At 38.6% G+C, this 17,867-nt stretch overlaps 1 protein-coding gene across 2 annotated transcripts in view; it reads right to left on the bottom strand.

Annotated features, from left to right (window-relative positions):
• The window catches only part of PIEZO2 (piezo type mechanosensitive ion channel component 2), a 289,098-nt gene that overhangs the window by 13,241 nt on the left and 257,990 nt on the right, over window positions 1-17,867 (bottom strand). The window contains exons 37-47 of one of the 2 annotated variants that reach the window (XM_090137357.1): window positions 16,709-16,884; window positions 10,319-10,486; window positions 7,941-8,333; window positions 6,545-6,803; window positions 5,845-6,027; window positions 5,401-5,653; window positions 4,563-4,695; window positions 3,955-4,102; window positions 3,634-3,848; window positions 1,283-1,441; window positions 455-602 (exon numbers count right to left, since the gene is read on the bottom strand). In XM_090137357.1, the coding sequence (XP_089993483.1) occupies window positions 455-602; window positions 1,283-1,441; window positions 3,634-3,848; window positions 3,955-4,102; window positions 4,563-4,695; window positions 5,401-5,653; window positions 5,845-6,027; window positions 6,545-6,803; window positions 7,941-8,333; window positions 10,319-10,486; window positions 16,709-16,884 (2,235 nt within the window). The remainder of the gene's footprint in view (window positions 1-454; window positions 603-1,282; window positions 1,442-3,633; window positions 3,849-3,954; window positions 4,103-4,562; window positions 4,696-5,400; window positions 5,654-5,844; window positions 6,028-6,544; window positions 6,804-7,940; window positions 8,334-10,318; window positions 10,487-16,708; window positions 16,885-17,867) is intronic. The other variant, XM_090137356.1, reaches the window with a different exon arrangement.

The raw sequence follows: 17,867 nt of genomic DNA, 5'->3' as shown, positions 1-17,867 counted from the left end.
CTCTGTATTTACATGAAACAAACATTCCTGAGACCTGTACCGTGGAGGCACGAACTCTTCCTTGACACAACTTTTCTTTGGAGCTGCAACCTCCCTGCTACTGTGGGTTACTCATTTAAGTAGTTATGGATAATGAGAGTATATGAATACTGAGTCTTTCACTCCTGGCCTTGAAATTCAGGCATGCAATTAAACTAGCAGCCACATGTTTGTGGAATTCATCTCGATGGTGGAAAAATCAGGCACAAAGGAAATTGAAATTTCACTTGCACTGACTGTCAGCTAACATAAAGAACCCAACAGTCTGAGTATTTCTGAACATGAGCACCAGGTGTATCTGCTAACAATCTGCATTTATGGTGGGTTTCCAAATTATTTAGGGACTCGTGATTACTTTCCTTCATTTCTGCACAAGGGAGAGGAGGTCTGGATCACTCATATGGATGTTCCTCACCTTTTCTGACTCTCGCCAGCATTTCAGGATGAATATATGAGCATAGATATCTTCAACACAGATCCAGCTGGAAAGACTGAGAGTGGTATCTGTCCAAACCCAGTCCATTACGGCTCTCAGCTCAGTCAAAAATGGAACCAGGCGGAATCTGAAGGTAGACCACAGCAGATAGTAAAAAAATGGAGGAACCACATTAAATAAGCATAGTAAGCATATGTGCCAGAAAAAGGAGAACAAAATGAGTACTAAAAAGCAGTTTAATTGGAAATTATGCAGACATATCATGAGACAGCGTGGCTAATACTGGTGTTTTAAAGGTGATATATTTTGCCACAGCCCACATTCCTCTTGGATCCTTTGTGAGGCCATAAACATGCTTTGGCACCATTATACCCAGTAGCTGTGTATGAGATACTGACACAACAGAACAAGAAAGACTTCCTGTGTAAACGAAGGCCAGAGGAACATGGCCTTCCTGCAGGATGGTGGGACTTCATTTTATACCTCTCTGCCCCAAGTGGTGCACTGCCTTCTCATAGTAGACAGGCACTCCTCAACTGCATAGAGGATTGAGCTTCATGACTCAGAATTAAGCAGCAGAAGAAGGTGGGCTAACAGGAAAGCAACATGCACATAGCAGCTTTTCAGAGTGCATCCTTTAGTACTTCCACATTTCTCTGCTTGGCCAGGTCATAAAGACTGCTTCATATGAAGAAAACTTTCTTCATTTTCAGCAACTTGTAAAGAAAAGTCACGAACAGCCCCAGCACCTGAAAAAGGGTTCTCATCTTAAGGAAGACTGGAGTAGGGCAGTAGGTTTAGACTTACCCTTGAAATAAGAACAGGTTCACATAGTTATAACTTTTTGTGAGGAAGTTGCCAAGAACACGAGTTGGATATCCGCAGCGTATCTGATATGCTGATAAGCCAAAATAAACACATTTCACAAAATACCAGAGCTGGGCAACAGTGTTCTGGCTAAATTTCCTGTAATGGAAAAGACAAATAAAGGAAAATGATGAGCATCATATCTGTGTAAGACCAAATTAGCTTGAAATGTTTTGAGCTCCTGGCAGCTTCCCTTTCCTGAGAATATGTGAAAAGCCTTTGGCCTCTGACCTCAATGCACTGGTGACACAGTATTTGAAAGAATTTGGATGAGGAAGTCTATAAACAGCATCTATAGTCACCTCGGGGTCACAGGGAAGAGAATAGGAACAGCATCTCAGCTCTAGAGGTGCCTAGCCACACCACATGAGTCTCAACAATGACACATCTCCCATGAGTCATGTGTTGATACTGCTTTTCTTCACTTTTCAGAGGGCTAACACTGGCAATGACTACAAAGAATTAATGGATATTTTTATTCATAGATGTACCTCCAATGCCACGTACTCATACAAGAATTTAGGTTTGTCTTTGAAGACCATCTTTTCCATCAACCCTTGCTTGAATAGGGTCTAATTACACCTAATCATTCAGGAGCCTGTACAGTTCTAAATATCTCTGAGGATATAGATCTCACAATCTGTCTGCAACTTGCTCCAGTGCTCGATTATCAGCCCAGTGAAAAGATTTGTTATCATCACTAGCTGGAATTTCCTTATCTCCAACTTGTGGCTTCTTGCTTTATCAAGATGCACCTCTGAAAACAGCTAAGCTTCATCTTAATGCTCTCCTAATAGTTAGGTGAAGAGAAGTCATCTTCTTCTGCAGGCTGAACTTATTGCCTTAACCTTTCCTCGCACACCATATGCTTCACCCCCTGACTATCTTACTTAACATTTACTACAGTCCAGCTTCTGAGGTAGTACCCTAATAACATACTAGAACTTTATGATTGACAGGCTTTGTAAATCAGACATGACCCACTGTCTTCAATCACATCCCACAGAATTATTGTGATTTAAAAAATTGGCATGGGCTTCTAAGAATCAGCATGACTTATAAAGAACACAGGAATTTTAGATGCAGATGTGAGATTAACAACATGAGATAAATATTTCATGAGTTCACACAAAATATCAAAATGATTTTATGCTCTTTCTTTAAACTATCCAAATAATAAAGTCAAAAGTTTCATCTCAATTTTCAGTGCTCAGTGAATAAGAGATCCACTTGAAAAATAAATTCTTAAAAACAGGGATGCAATTTTTACTGTACTGAGGAAAAAGAAAACAATTCTTTTTTAAGAGGAAAATTCTTTCTCCCTCTTTCTTTTTCTTCTTCATTTTTCTTTTTTTTGGGGGGAGAGGTTGTGGAGGGGGCTGTACGTTATGTCTATATTTTGTTTTTTACCTGTGAAATAACTGTTTACAAAATGCATTGTGTTTAGATGACAGAGACAAATTCCCTACACTGTTAATGGAGTAAGGTAATTTAAAGTCCTAGAATGGAGTTAGACAAGAGCTAAAGAGGGAACAGTAATATCTCTGCAGTGAAGACTGCTTTGAGCCATGCAATGAGAAATGTTAGATTTTCAAGTCAATCTGATCAGGGATGTAATAAGAGATTTCATGCAGCGGGCGACAATATCCACACCACCTCTAGAGCCATGTGGCAGAACCAGGGGAGAACTGCTCTTCAGAAGAGATGTGGCATTTAGACCTTCATCTCTAGAAGGATCAAGGAGATTTAAATTCACATATTCGAAAAGAGCACCAAATTATAGGTTAGTCTGAGAGAGACATAGTCCATCAAGTCGTCTAAATTAGTGTGCAGCCAGAAAAGCAAAGCTTCTCTTGAGAAACTAGGGCATAAAGGTAGAAAGGGAAAGGAATAAAATTCTCACCACTGCTCCTAGGAATTCTTTAGTTTGTATCCAGATACTATCTCATAAAGGATGTAAAACAGTCTAGGCAGTAGGGAACTGAACTAGAGGTCAACATTCTCTGTTGAGTACTCAGTTACAGGCCAGTCTTCTCTCACCTGCTTTGTTTTTGAACTAAGTTGAGAATATTTCATTACATACTTGCACAATCTATTCCTTCCTCCTCAAATTTACATTGGCCACAGTTATTGCTGTGGAAAGGCACTTTGACATTCTGTTTAGGAATGAGACCAAGAAGAAATCTGTTCATGATTCCAAAGCTTAGCTATAACTATTTCAAATTCATATTCAAATAACTTGGTAAAGCATCAGTTTTCAATGAATACTGTATGATTACAAGGGTTTATACCTTTCTGTCACTCCAGGCAAGATAAAGAACATCCAGAAATGAATCCCAAAAACAAGGATGACCTGGAAGATGACCTTTCCCATGACAGTCTTTTTGAGGTAGAGCGCTCGGTCTACTACCATGGTACCAAACTGAATGAGCACCATTACCAAAAATGCCTCTGGAACCTGGTCCTCTGATAATGAAGAGGTAATATCTGCTGCTGCAGAGTGTTTCTGAAAAGAAAAAATAGAGTGGTTGAGGAAGAACAATCACATGGTACTGACCAATTATGGCAAGGTTCCCAACCAAGGATTTACATAGATGCCCTCTGTGACATACCCCAAAAGCCCAAAATCCAAAAACAATGATGATGAAGTCCACTGTATCTGCCAGGAACATCAGCACATACACATCAGTCACTGCACTGTAGTCTGGATGAATAAGATTGTAGAAAAACTGTCTGATGGGCACATACACCTGGAGTGTCCTAAAACAACAATGACCACAATGTGATTTAACAAAGCCATAGCCTGTATTGAATAAGAGTGACTGGAGGTGATATGAGTAATGCTTGTAAAAATACACTTCTAGGCTTCTCTGACAGCCTTCATAAACTTCACAGACACCAGTCCCTTTCTGCTAAAGCATTGTATCAGCATTTGTTCAACAGAAATATGCATAGTCACCCAAGCCAGGTCACATAGGATGTTTAACCTTTCATCAGATAGATGAATACCCTTGCAGTGCTGTTTGAACCTCTGCTCATTTGTCTGAAGTTCAGTTGGTGTGACTTAAGAGAGAAGGCGTCCCACTATTATGAATAATACATATATCCATTCATCCATTTGAATTAGCAGAAGTAACCTTCACTCTTTAAAACATTTTACTCCATTAGCCAGCTGTTTGGAACCTCCCCGCAAGCCCACCCAACTCCTCAGATTGCTCACTTTTTAATTGTAAAGGCCTTGGCTTTGACCATTTGTTCTCGAAACTTTTCCATAAGAAGTTCTTTCCTGGATTTTTGCTTGATGCTTAGCACACTACTTCCTTTCTGACTGCTGTTTCTTGTACTGGTGCTTCCTGAGAAAAAGGGGGAGGGAAAGAGAAGAGAAAGAAGCTAATTCAAAACCAAAGCTTAAAAGCAAAAATAAGAAAGTAAGAGATATGGAGAAATCTACCTCATACCTAAGTTCCTCACATGAAAGATGCTTGGAAATGAATTCTTACGGTAATTTATTTCTGATATTTTAAACCCTTGAAAACATTCAGTTACAAGTTCTAGAAGAAGAGCGATAAAGGCAAAAACTTGATTGATCTGACTTGGTCATTTCAACTGGAACTATACATTCAGGCTACTGCAAGCCCTTCTTTTTCACAAGATGGGAAAGGTAATCCACTTTAATGTCCTTAACCAATGTTTTTTTTCTTTCCACTTCAACTTCCATTGAATGTAAATATGAAAAATACATGTGCTTTGAATTCCCTCTAGCTGAGGATTATGCTAAACCAGAAATTCTGGATCTGGGCCACACTGGACATTCCTTTCCCAGCTTTTGGATAATGTCATTTTAAAAACATAGTGAATCACAAAGTACAGCTCTTCATTTGAACTTTAAGAAGGTTTGGAGTATGTTCAAACACAAAGATATTTTGCTTCATATCCTATTTCCTCACTGAGGAGCAACAGTATTCAGTAGTTTCAGGATTCTCCACAGCAAAAAGCAGTATGATCTTATGGGAAATGAGCATTTGCTCTTTAAGTCCCCAAGATGCCACAACATTTACCTCTCTTAGATCTGTGTGAGGAGAAGCTGGACCTGTGAGAAAGCTGTGATGCACTGCTGGAGCTCTTCCTCCTGACTGCTGTCTGCTGCTCAGGGAAGTGGACATGGATGGACTCCACTGATGCTGCAAGATTGACAGACTTCAGAGACCCAGAAGAATCTCTCCTGCCTCCTGGCAGAGAAAGCTCATCGTCAGTATCTCCTTTATTACTGGAGTTGTCCCCTTTCTCATCTTCATCCCACAGTCCATGGCACTAGTGGAAAAAGAAAAGGAGAGCATTTCAAATTTGTACTTACTGTATTTACGTGTATTTATGTCACAGTGTTTATTGCAGGCATCTATCGCAGTGTTAACCAGGGTGACAATAAATACATGGCATTGAAATATAACTTGAATGACTAAAAAATTAAATACAAAATAAAAAATCATATGAACTCAGCTCACCTTTAAAATGGATCTGTGGAAAAATAAAGCAAGGAGCTGAACAAGATCATAGTGCACATAGCCCTCTTTCTTCTCTATCCCAATAATATTGGGTGGATGATAAGGTTTATCTTTTGTGTAATCCACATATTTATTCCAAGGAAAGAAGCCAAACTGGAAGAAGTACTTGATGACAATGGCTACCTGTTCAGAAACACAACACACTTTGGGTGTTTTCTAAGCATGGCAGCCTCATAACATTAAGGGAGAAATGTGACAACTTTGTCAGCTTTGTGAGATGATTAGCAAATATTCATTAATACAAAGGAACAACAGTTTATGTTTCTTGAGTCATAAGGCCATCAAGGACTAAATTCAGCATTTACCAACAGATGGTGCTCAGTGGTGCAGGAGATGCCACAGGCAGTGTATACACTCGCTTGATTACCAGCTATACAGTAGCTATTTGTAAATGGGCTGTTTTTGTGATAACTGCTTTACATGCCAGAAAGGATGTTGTCCACAGCAGTGAAGAAAAACACAAACAAGACCTTCTCATGCCATAGATATTGCTAAGGACTTAGCAAACATTTAAATTAACAGAAAAGGCCAAAGGCTACTTACTGGACCTTAGACATTAGAACCAGAAAAGAGACCATGCAAAGCTTACAGCTTAACATTTCTAGGTCTCACATACAGGGTTGCAAAAACAGCAGCCTACCTCAGTGTAGACAATGGCAGTCATCCAGAAACGTTTGCTTGGTCGAGGGACAGACAGCATGGCCCAAAGGAAGATAAGGATGGGCAGCACCAGCGTTATCATAGAGGCAGAGATCATGTGGTTAAGGATGATCACAAAATAGCAAACCATTTCTGACCGGGCCACCAGAGTATTGTACAAGGCATAAATAAGAAGCAAGACTCGAGGCTGACCAACATAGAATTTCTCTGATTCCTCTAGTTCATCATCATGAAACATCCTGTGAAGAGCAGAGAAGTGCAAATGAAATTCACAGCAGCTACTGTTAAAATTGATACTATTTTCCCTTTTGAAAAGTTACAACCTTCTGCTGGTGACCACAACAGAGAGAGAAAAAAAAAAAAGTTGAGATTTAGTATTATAATCAAATAGCATGAATCTAAGCTCTCAGAACTTATACCAGAATAATTGGAAATGCTCTACTGTTGTTTTTTAACTAATCTGCTCAAATGATCATAAAAGTCAGAAAGAAACTATTATATAAATTTCATATAATCAGTTCTCTTTTCTTAAGGAGTGCCCTAATCTAAGAGGAGATTTGCTGGAAATCCGAAAGAAGCATGGACAGTCAGAATAAAGGATTCTACATCTATAAAATCAGATCTTTGCCTCTCTTTCTAGATGCTGTCAGGTTTAAAAGTGATTTTTGTCCTTGAATTTCTAGAATCATGGAATTGTTTGGATTGGAAGGGACATGATATTACAGGTCATCTTATCCAGCTCCAACTTCATGGAAGCTGTTCCTCGGTTGAGTCAGGCCAGAAAGCAGAGGAAGAACAGTGACACCACCTGAAACCACTAGTATTACTCACTGTGTTGCCTGAGGGGCAAAGAGGGAGCATCCTTATCCTATAGGAAAGCACTCAGAAAAGTGGTCTCTCTACATAGCCCTCAGATCTTACTGACTTAAACATATACTCTGTCAAAGGTCAGAGTTTCCTTAATAGTAATCCAAAATAATTAAAAGAAAAACATTTTCCCAGATAGCCCTGGAAGAAGCTTATTTGAAATCACAGCTGTCTGCAGAAGAGAAGTCCTGTCCTGTTCACAAGGAATGTTTAGAAAAGCTCTTGACCCCATTACTGTCAGAGTACAGAAATCCGATGCTAATTGGAACAATTAGCTGTGGTATCTAGGGAGAAAACATACAATTTTTCCAACATGTATTTGAATCATTTTAGAAATCTTTAATTAGAACAACTACACAGGAAATGAGCTTCTTCCTTTGAATCAAACTTAGCACAAGATCTGTATCAACAATCAACAATCTGTTGCATTGTGTCGAGAGAAAAAAAAAGAAAAAAGTCAAAATTTCACAAACTGGGACCAAAAATTTCACCCACTCCAAGGTCCTTACTTGTTCAGAAGCAGCTCACTAGCCGTTAGCTCATGCGTCAATGGAGGGAGAATTGCATCATTAAGTCTGTCCGTCCGACTGTCATCTGGGCTCACCATCATGAGACTCTTTCCAGCTGAGTCATCTGGGGAGCCAAAAGGAAGATGTTCAAAGCTCACAGCTTTGCTATAGGAAGGTGGTGCCTCTGCATTGCTGTCCACAGTGGAGTACAATGGCACATCGGTGTCAGGAGTATACGCAGCTCCTTCTGAACCCAGGCTATAATCTTCCACCTCTTCTTCATCCTGCCTTGAAGCAGAATGAACTCCTTCCTCTTCGTGCTCTCCTTCTACCTCCTCAATGGTTTCTGTTGTCCCCTGACGAGAATAGAGCATGGTGACCTGTGTAGGCTCGCTGTCAGGGGCAGGATGAAGAGGGAGAGTTGAGTCTTATGAGGGTCTTCACCAAACAACATTTGTTAATTGTACCTTTATGTAGACAACTGAACAATGCCACTGCACTCCCAGGCCCTCAAAGTTCACATAATTCAACAGAAAACAATATGCTCTCTTCTTACACAGATGGACCCTCTGGGCCCATTTGCCTCTCAATGGCATGCCAGTGAACCCACTGTGCCTCCTTCTCTTTCCACACCAGGAAAGGAGAAATTGTCATCATTAAGAGAAACTACACCAGCTTTCTGAAAGCAGTTCAAACGCTCTGATCAGAATCAGAAGTTCTATTACATTTATTTAAGCATCCTCTGTGGTGAACGATAGCTGTCATTTTCCTTCTAAACATGGTGCTTTTAACAAGCCTTGGTCTCTGTATACACCAGGAAAACCAATTGAAAACTCACATCATGTCTGATTCTCTGAATAAGTAAATTGCGAACGTGGAGAAATACAATCCAGAGTACAAAGCTGTTCCAGTAAAAAGGGTATCTTGCTTACCTTCAGACTGCCCTATGTTCTTCATTACAGTCTTCATTTTTTACCTTACCTGCCTGCTTTTCATCCATATGGGGCTATTTTCTTTTTCAGCTTCTCAAGTCCATAATCACTTTCTCTCCTAACGCTCTCTGCTCTGCAACGCAGCTGATGTAAATTCATGCAGCTTGATGACTCCAGATGGGAATCTGGACACCATCATTTTTTTACATATTTTTTGGCCTTGCTTTTACTCTTTTCTTTCAAGCACTTTGTCATCTCTCCACTAGAACATGACTCTTTTTTTTCCGTCTCCAAAGGTTAGACAAGAGGCATCAACATAGTGTCTTTTGTTAGCTGGATGTTCTTGCATCTCAATAGAAGCAAATCCAAACTTAACATAGCTCTGAGGAAATGAATGAGGCCATGATTTCACATAAATTAACATCTTTTACGAAAAACCTGCACTGGCTAAGCCAGTTGGCACTACCATCTCCTGCCAAAATCCCAAATAAAGTTCCATCTCTTTCCTTTTATACTTCTTCTAAACTTACTGTGGACACGTGAGACAACTTTTAGTAAGAATTTCTAACGGCATTGTTGGGATGTATGTTTTGATGTCCCTGTTAGCACTCAGTCTGGTTAAAAATGCTTAAAAACATAAAACCCATGACTTCAAAACTGATCAACACTGAAAATTTATAAACATTTGAAATTCTGAAAAAGAATGATCTAATATGCCTCAAATTTCATATTTATATTACTGGTTCAAACCCTGTTTTTATTTCACAGTGTCATATAAATCCCTGAGCTTGACCTGCTAAGAAGTGAGTGAGTGGCTCTGAACTGCTGAATGTTCTCTTCCACTGGATATTAATAATATTCACTATCTTTTCATTGCAATTTTCCTTTTATTAATTCCAACACCTTACGGACTGTAAATCAGTGGTAAAGAAATCAAAACATTTAAAAATATTTCCTATGTGGGAGAAAACTAGGAACTGAAAGAACAGTGCCAACACTTGCCTATCTTAGTTTCTAAAATTAGACACCCAAGCGCATGTTTAGGATAACCGATTAGCTGAGAAACTTCACTTTCAGATTCCAGTTTCAATAAGAACAGCCATCAACTCAGTACCTCTGAAAATCAGACTCTTTTTTAAACTGAATAAATACAGACTTAGGGACCTGTTTTTGGAGCCATTTTAATGTAATAGAATGGCTTTTAAAAATACGTGAGTAAAGAATGAAAATCCAAAATGCAGACTAAGTGAAGTAACAAAGGAGTCCTGGATTATGACTCTGAGTTTTAACCTCAAAATCATGCTACAACACAGAAAGCAGTTAAGCTTCCATTAACCATGCAAACCACTCTGTACACCACATATCTGCAAATGCAAATTTATATACACTGCAATAAGTATAATGGTATGGGTAAAGGAGTGAACAAAGCATGCATGAGTTAAGCACCTTGACACTATACTGCCACTGTCAGCTGATGAGGAGGACATATCCATGCTCTGCATTTTACGAAGCCTAGGTCGAGCGCGCTCACTTGTTTTAGGAACAGTGTCTGGTCCATCTAAATCATCAAGGGTTGACTGCCTTGAGAACAGCATGGTTGCTTCAGTGTAGCAGCTAGCAGCGCAAACAGTTATAAAGACAGTGTTAAATACAAATGATATTACTATACACAGTTCAGTAAATGAATGTGCTCGCCATGCAGCAAAACACAGACAGAAAGTTCAGAGAGAAGATAAGGATTTGCATAGTCATCATGTAAATGGTCATATTCATATAGGGGCTATAGAAGGCTAACACCCATATATTCACTGCTTGAAGAGATGTGAAACCAGCATGACATAATACATAGTTTCTGGGTGCACCTAATTATGTAAAACATCCTACCACAGATTTATTTTCTCCATTTCTCCCCTAGAATTTCCAAACTCCCCCCAAATGTTTTGGGAAGTGACTTCCTCTGTACAAATTCTCTTTTATTAATGATATGCTATGCTGAACCTTTTTACATAGGTACAAGCCAATTTCCTAAAAGAGCTCTTAAAATGTAATAAGTTTATATTCCACAAATAGAAAAATAGCTGTCAGATATTGGCTAATCCTCTTTCCAAACTGAAGAGCCAAACCGGATATGTTGCTTAGCCAGCAGATGCATGCCAAATATAACCTGCTCTGCATGGGATGGCTTTCATTTTGATATTTAGTAGTAAGCCATGATGATTCTTTCCAGAAGATCTCATTTATTTCAAGCACAGCTTAAACTATTTTAAAATCAGAAACATGTACATCTTGAAAGGATATGATAAACCCTTATCTCCTTTCATTTATCAAATACAATGGGACACCAGAGACACACACCATACATTGAGCATTTATGTGTTACTAGAGGAAAGAAGAACTGGATGAGTTATGAGGAAGAAAGTACATGTTTAAACACAAGCATATAACATAGCAATAGGAAAGAAGCAGACACATTAATGACATATGGTAGGTAAAATAATTATTTCTCCTGTAAAAATCCTTGAAACACACAGATGTCTATGATGTAAGTTGAGGGATCTGGTGTTTTAACACATGCAGTGACCTGCGTGAATGTCAGAACTAATGAGAGAAGAAAGGATCCCAAAGTGTAGGATTTACATTATACTTCTCATCTTTCTTTTGGTTTCATCTGTGCACCTGAGCAACAGCAGTTGCAGATTGGCTTCCCTGGCAAACATTGAATGTGTCCAAAGCTCAAAGTGTGGGGAGAGGTCACAAGGGAAGTACAATGACATTTTTTGTGTAACTTCTGTCTTGCTAGCTTGAAATAAAGAGAAAATTGCTGGCAAAAAGTGACTGCCACTCTTGCACTAAAGCAAAAGGAGAGGGAAAAGGCTAAGTATATGCAGCAAAGAAGTACTTATTCTTAAGCCTACATACACTAATGGTCTTGGACAGAGTGGACAGAGGTAAAAGAATACCTTGCTCCTACACTGGACAAAAAATACCACCAGGACACCAAAAGTACTGCCAATCCTTTAATGAAAGTCAAGACTAATGGCAGAGGCATGACTGTCCTGTCATTTCATTTGGCTGAAACCCTTTACAAACCATTTTATTATGTGTTGTGCACACAAATATATACAAGTGTCCTCCAGACAAAACCTGCAGGGCTGTCTGCATGGCACAGGGTTTTGATGGGACAGCTTATGTGGGAATGGGAGATACATGCTGGAAGCCTGATACAGAAGAATGAAAGTCACTGGGAACTTTCTATTACATATGCACATAATTGTTGCTGCCAGGCTGTACTATCAATAATATTTTGGTGCTAGAGTATAGGAAGATGGCAGAAGGTAGATAATTTACTTTTGTAGACTGCCTTTATGCCTATGTGCTACAGTATTGTCCACATGTCATTTTACATCTTGAAGGTTGAGTCTATTATTTTAAAAAGTAACATCTCTTCCTAAGTATTTTAAAAGCAAGAATAGTCCATCTGGAACTTTCCAAGCACCTGAAGCAGAGCAGCTATTGAAATCAAAGGGACTTGTACCCAATCATATATTTTCAATGGAACACATTTCATCTGTCCTTCATAACAAGTGAGATCTGATCTGGGTCCCAGGAAAAGAAAAGTAAAAGCTTTTGTTAATTATTACAAAGAAAAAAATGGCCCAGATTTAGTCCTTTCAAAAATTTCACTCAGGTAGCTGTTTTAAATGGAGGAGAAAATAATCAGATGAAATACTGACTGAGCAGTTGCTCTAGAACTTTGACTATCTGAAAGTGCATCTGAGATGACACCTGTAGCATAATATGTATACTCTGTATAAACATCCTCAGAAACATGCTTCTGAACATGAACAAAATGATAACTCCAGTAAAATGAATTGATTTACATTTGGGAGAGCTGACATTGACTCAGTGATTGACAATCACTTAAATTTAATCGAAGCATATTTTAGGATCACAGAATTACCAAGGTTGAAAGAGACCTCCAGAATCATCCAGTCCAACCATCCACCTATCACCAATATTTCTCACTGAATCATGTCCCTCAGTACAACATCTAAACATTTCTTGTACACCTCCAGGGTCAGTGACTCCATCACCTCCCTGAGCAATCTGTTCCAGTGCCTGAACAATCTTTCAGAGAATAATTTTTCCTAACATCCAACCTGAATTTCCCCTGGTGCTACTTGAGGCCATTCCCTCCAGTCCTATCATTACTTACGTGGGAGAAGAGGCCAATCCCCACCTTGCCACTACCTCCCTTCAGGTAGTTGTAGGGAGTGATTTTCCTGAGTCACTTTTCAAATTCATTAAGTTAGAGACCTTGAAAATTCTTAGCTTCTTGAAATCATTTAACAAATAGGAATTTAAAATTAGAAGTTCATTAAAAGCCCTGACTGAGTTAAGTGTTTTATATAAAGTTTATCAGGTATCAATTACAAATAGGGATATATATAGCAGAGATGTTTTTATCCTGTGTGAGTGGAAAATTTACTTTATGACTTCCCTTCTGTTAAATTTATCCTTCCCAGAGATCTTAGTAGTTAAGAGATATATCTATAAATTTTTTTTCTTTCTTATTCCATGATAGTTACTAACTGGCATTACCTTTATGAACTAACACACTTTCTACACCTGCCAGCAAAATACCCAAACATTTCTTATCACACATGCTCCTAAGTCAGGCCTGGGTCCAGACCCAAAATGAGATTCTCCTGTCATAGTTTCTCCTGCCTCCTAAGGCAAACTTCTCCAGCACTCTCTCCTGCACGCCCTTCTTTCTCACGTGGCGAGAGAAGCACAGACAAAAAATGGGGTCTGATAAGACTCCAACCACACCTGTATAAGAGGGACAGGGGGTCTCACCTTTAGCCCCTGTAAGGGCCTACACACAGTCAGAGCTGACAAATGCAGAAGTTATTTGTGAAGGAATAGAAATGAATACAAACTGAGCCAAGTATAAAGCTCTGGATGGAAATACGACATTGGCTCTGCCTCTGCCTTCTATTTCATAACTGTAGATCATGAAATCTACAAGCTATTTAACCTAAGAAGCAGGTCAACAGTCAAGGCTCTATCATGCTAGCTCTCAGTCCCTTCTGTTAGTACTCATCAGAGCTTTTTAAGAAATAGCATCAGTATCTTCTTCTCCCCATACATTGTCCCATTGTCTTCTGTCCCATACACTGCACTTTGTCTTTAGAACACATGAGAATATTTATACATAAAGAGAAAGGAAGCAATCCCGTTACGAATGCTTCACCAAATCTCCAGCTAGTATACAGTAAAAACGTTGTGGATAAATAAGAGCTAAGTGCCCCCTAGTTTAAAAGAAAATCCCACAAAGGATAATCTGCAAAACTCCTTTTAGAGATATATATAGTATGAGAACAACATCCCTGGATAAGACTTAGAAGCATCAGCTTTGAACTTCACAAGAAATTTACAGCTCCCGCAACTGATCAGGTGAATTATTATCCCTGTGAATTACCCTTTGGAGTCCACTGTTCAGAGCACTGAAGGCATACCTACAGCACTTCTGGTCATCAAGAAAATGTATTATTATAATAGAATAGCTTTTCTGCTTCCAAAGTTAAGTTTTATTTCCAAACTTGCCCATCTTACTCATACATCTAATATTTACAGCAGAATCTAGCGTAGGGCAACCAATGGATAATCAGAATAGTGGCTAGAAACCCTCTACCTCTTCTTAATGGTTTTCCACTGCAATCCTAGTTCAATGATCACAGTGTGATGCTTTAGTGAAAATTATTACTTTGAAATGCAGGATGTCCTCTTCTATTGTTTGGGCGACTCAAAAAAAATAATTCACTTGATAAACTTACATGAAATTTAAAACACTTCACATTTCTAAACAAGCACATAAACTCTTTTGTAATTCCAGAAAGGAACATGCAAAGGTGCCCTAATAGACATATGGCACAATCATTTAATCAACAGACCCATTTTTTGCTTCCTCTAATTACTGATCATTAATATTATAGCACATATGGACAATTTGCAAATACTGACAGCAAGAATATAGCCAGAAAGAGAATTCAAGATAAGAGAAATCAGTCACAACACTGCTTTTGCTATTCCTGTGCTGATAGTTCCTGTGACGTCTCCTGGGAAAACAGAAATGACAGCAACACGTTTGCAACATTTGCTATATTTGTTTTTACTTCTCCTGTTGCATAGCAGCTCCACAGAATCACTGAATTCTCTGAATTTGAAATTTGGAAGCATGCTCAAAGCATTGTGACAAATAAATGATCATACTGAAAAAAAAAAAAAAGTAACTGGATCTCAACACTGGATACCATTTCATTGAATTTACACATAAAAATAGCAAGATTTGTCTTTGATTATAATTTATTTTGGAATTGGGTTCCCTTCACTTCTAGTTAAATTTCTTGCTAACACTGTTATATGGTAATGTTAGCTTCTTCTACCTATAGAAAACAGTGTGATCAAAACCTATTTAATGAAAGCAGGACTGCTATTAGTATTCCTTACTTAATTGAGACTGAACTTTGTGGAGTTAAATTCTGCCCTCCAGATATCCAACAGACTCCAAGTGAGCTGGTAATAGAATTTGGCTTTACAATTTTCTCATGTAATCTGACTCCAATAAAACTTTGAGACAAAACACAAAGGTGTTGCTTGGTTGGGTAGCTAGCCACCAAGAAAGATTTGCTAGGATTTGATGTTTTTACTGGAGTGAACCTCTCAAAGGCCAGTGTGTACTGTGGGGAGCAACTTGTGAATATTTTGTTGAAGCATAGTACTCACAGGCAATCTCTTACACTTACTTTTCAATAACATCAGAAGGGAACGTAAGCCCTCATTATTTTTAGTCTGCTAACATGTACCCATATGTCATTAGTGAAAGCTGAACATACATTACTGTACACAGAAGCTTATGAATCTGTAGGGTACATCAAAGAAAATGTGACACTGCTACACTTCAAAGAAGGACAGGACACAGCAGAATGCAATGGGTTATGAAATGGCCTCATTTCCAAAGCCTTCCTTTCTACTCCTCAAGATGCTGTTGCACAATTTCTGTGGTCTCTTAAGAGTCAAGAACACCAGGGACACAGTGGGAACATGCTGCCTCTGTAAGGAAGGAAATGAACATGTGTGCCTCTGTGTGCGTGGAGCAACAGGAGCACTCAGTAGTTTTGGACAGAGACTTGACATATCCATCTTCAGAAAAGAATGAGGAAGGTGGCTTTCATAAACAAGTATGTTTGTTTGATGCACAAGTTGTGTTGCTTTGCTGGACTGTAGTCATAGTAGTTAGGAAATCAGGCTCCCCAGATGGTCCGTGGGTGTGAGAAAATGATTTTGTTCCCTCAAACCTCAAATCTCTCCCAATTCAAAGCCTTTTTTTTTTTTTTTTTTACCTTGTGCGTAACAGAAAATAATCTATTTTCCAAAGGCAAAATATTCGTAATGAATAACGGTGCTCCAAACTCCAGGCCTGAATTCCTAACACAATATTCCATAATCATACTCAGCAGTCTCTTATTTTCCATTACTTTTGACAAGATCAGAAGACCTGTCAGTGACTCCTAATTCTACGGGAGTGGTGAGTGTAAAAACCACAGAAAGCAGTGGTGCAGTGGAAAAGGACTTAAGTCATCTGCTTACAATCGAGTGCACCAGTGTACAGGAGCAGTAACACACAGAAGAAATTTCATTATTCAAATGGCATGGATCAGTCAAAAGAGGCGTTCAACACTGTTTGGAAAGTTCACGTTACTAAAATGTTATCTAAAAATACATCTACTGAACAATCCCTCAGTTTCTCAAAAAACAGAATTAGTTGAATACCTGGAGATACTGTCTCGAGAAGCTGCTGAATCTAAACTATCCATCCTTTCAGATGTTTGCAAACCAGAAGCTTGCCCAGGATTTTTATCAATCGAGTCCAGTCCTGACTCCTTAGAAAGTTTCATCATATGGTTCTGGTAATACATATGGATGCTCTCCCGGGTAGGAACGTTTCCCTGTGAAAGAGAGAAGAGGTAGAAGTACATGGCAAGGGGAGGTATATTCATCAAAGAATGTTCAAAAAGCTCAGTTAGGTGCAGCGCAGATCATTTAGTGTGAAAATGAGGTATGGGCTGAAACCTATACATAAGGCTTCAGCAAATTTGAGACAGATCATTTAGACAGCTTCACTGAATCCAAGAACAATCACAGATTAGCAGCCAGTAGCAAATTTTTAAAACAGAAACAAATGAAACAGGTCCTGTGTAAATTACCTAGACCTTCATTTGTTTCCCAAAATAAGAATTTCCTCATGAAGTATGGATTCATTTGAAAAACTGGGAAAATCACATCGATGATGGAAGCTATTTACTCCTTTTACGTGATTTCAAGATCACGAAAGGGTGGTTTTATTAACTGCCAACCCAAGGCTGGGCAAAGAATCAATTCTTTCTGGCTATGGTACTGCCATAATGTCAGAATGCTAAGACTTGCAATAAGAATAAAACTGACAATTTTATATAGATTTTTTTTTTTTCTGACAGAAACACATCAAACTCAATCCACTAGAAGTTGCATAGACTTCAGAAGATACACTGAAAGAAAAGACTGTTACTCTCGAACAGTCACTGTCTTCACATATAATGAAGCCTTATGCAAGGACTTTTTGCAATTAAAATAATAAAACTACTCTAAAATACAGATCATATTTCCTTTAATATTAGTTATTAGTACTTCAACTCTGGACTTTGACACTGTCTCATATTGAAAATTTTCATAAACCTAAAGTTGCATCAGAGGAAAATTAAAAACAAAACCTGAACCTTAGTTTTTTTAATAAGGTTAACTTGTGTACACACTTTGTTGATTCCGCAGTAATAAATCTTTGTGTCATTATGACAACCTGCCTTTGAAGTTACAGCACCTACAACATACTATCCTTATTGCAGGTCTGTGATAAAGGACAAGTGTGAGCACAGCAAAACTGCCCCACAGCTGA

This window comes from Phasianus colchicus, chromosome 3, assembly GCF_987193195.1.
Source record: "Phasianus colchicus chromosome 3, bPhaCol1.hap1.1, whole genome shotgun sequence".
NCBI classification, from domain to species: Eukaryota; Metazoa; Chordata; class Aves; order Galliformes; family Phasianidae; genus Phasianus; species Phasianus colchicus.
This window is presented reverse-complemented; position numbering and strand designations above follow the sequence as displayed.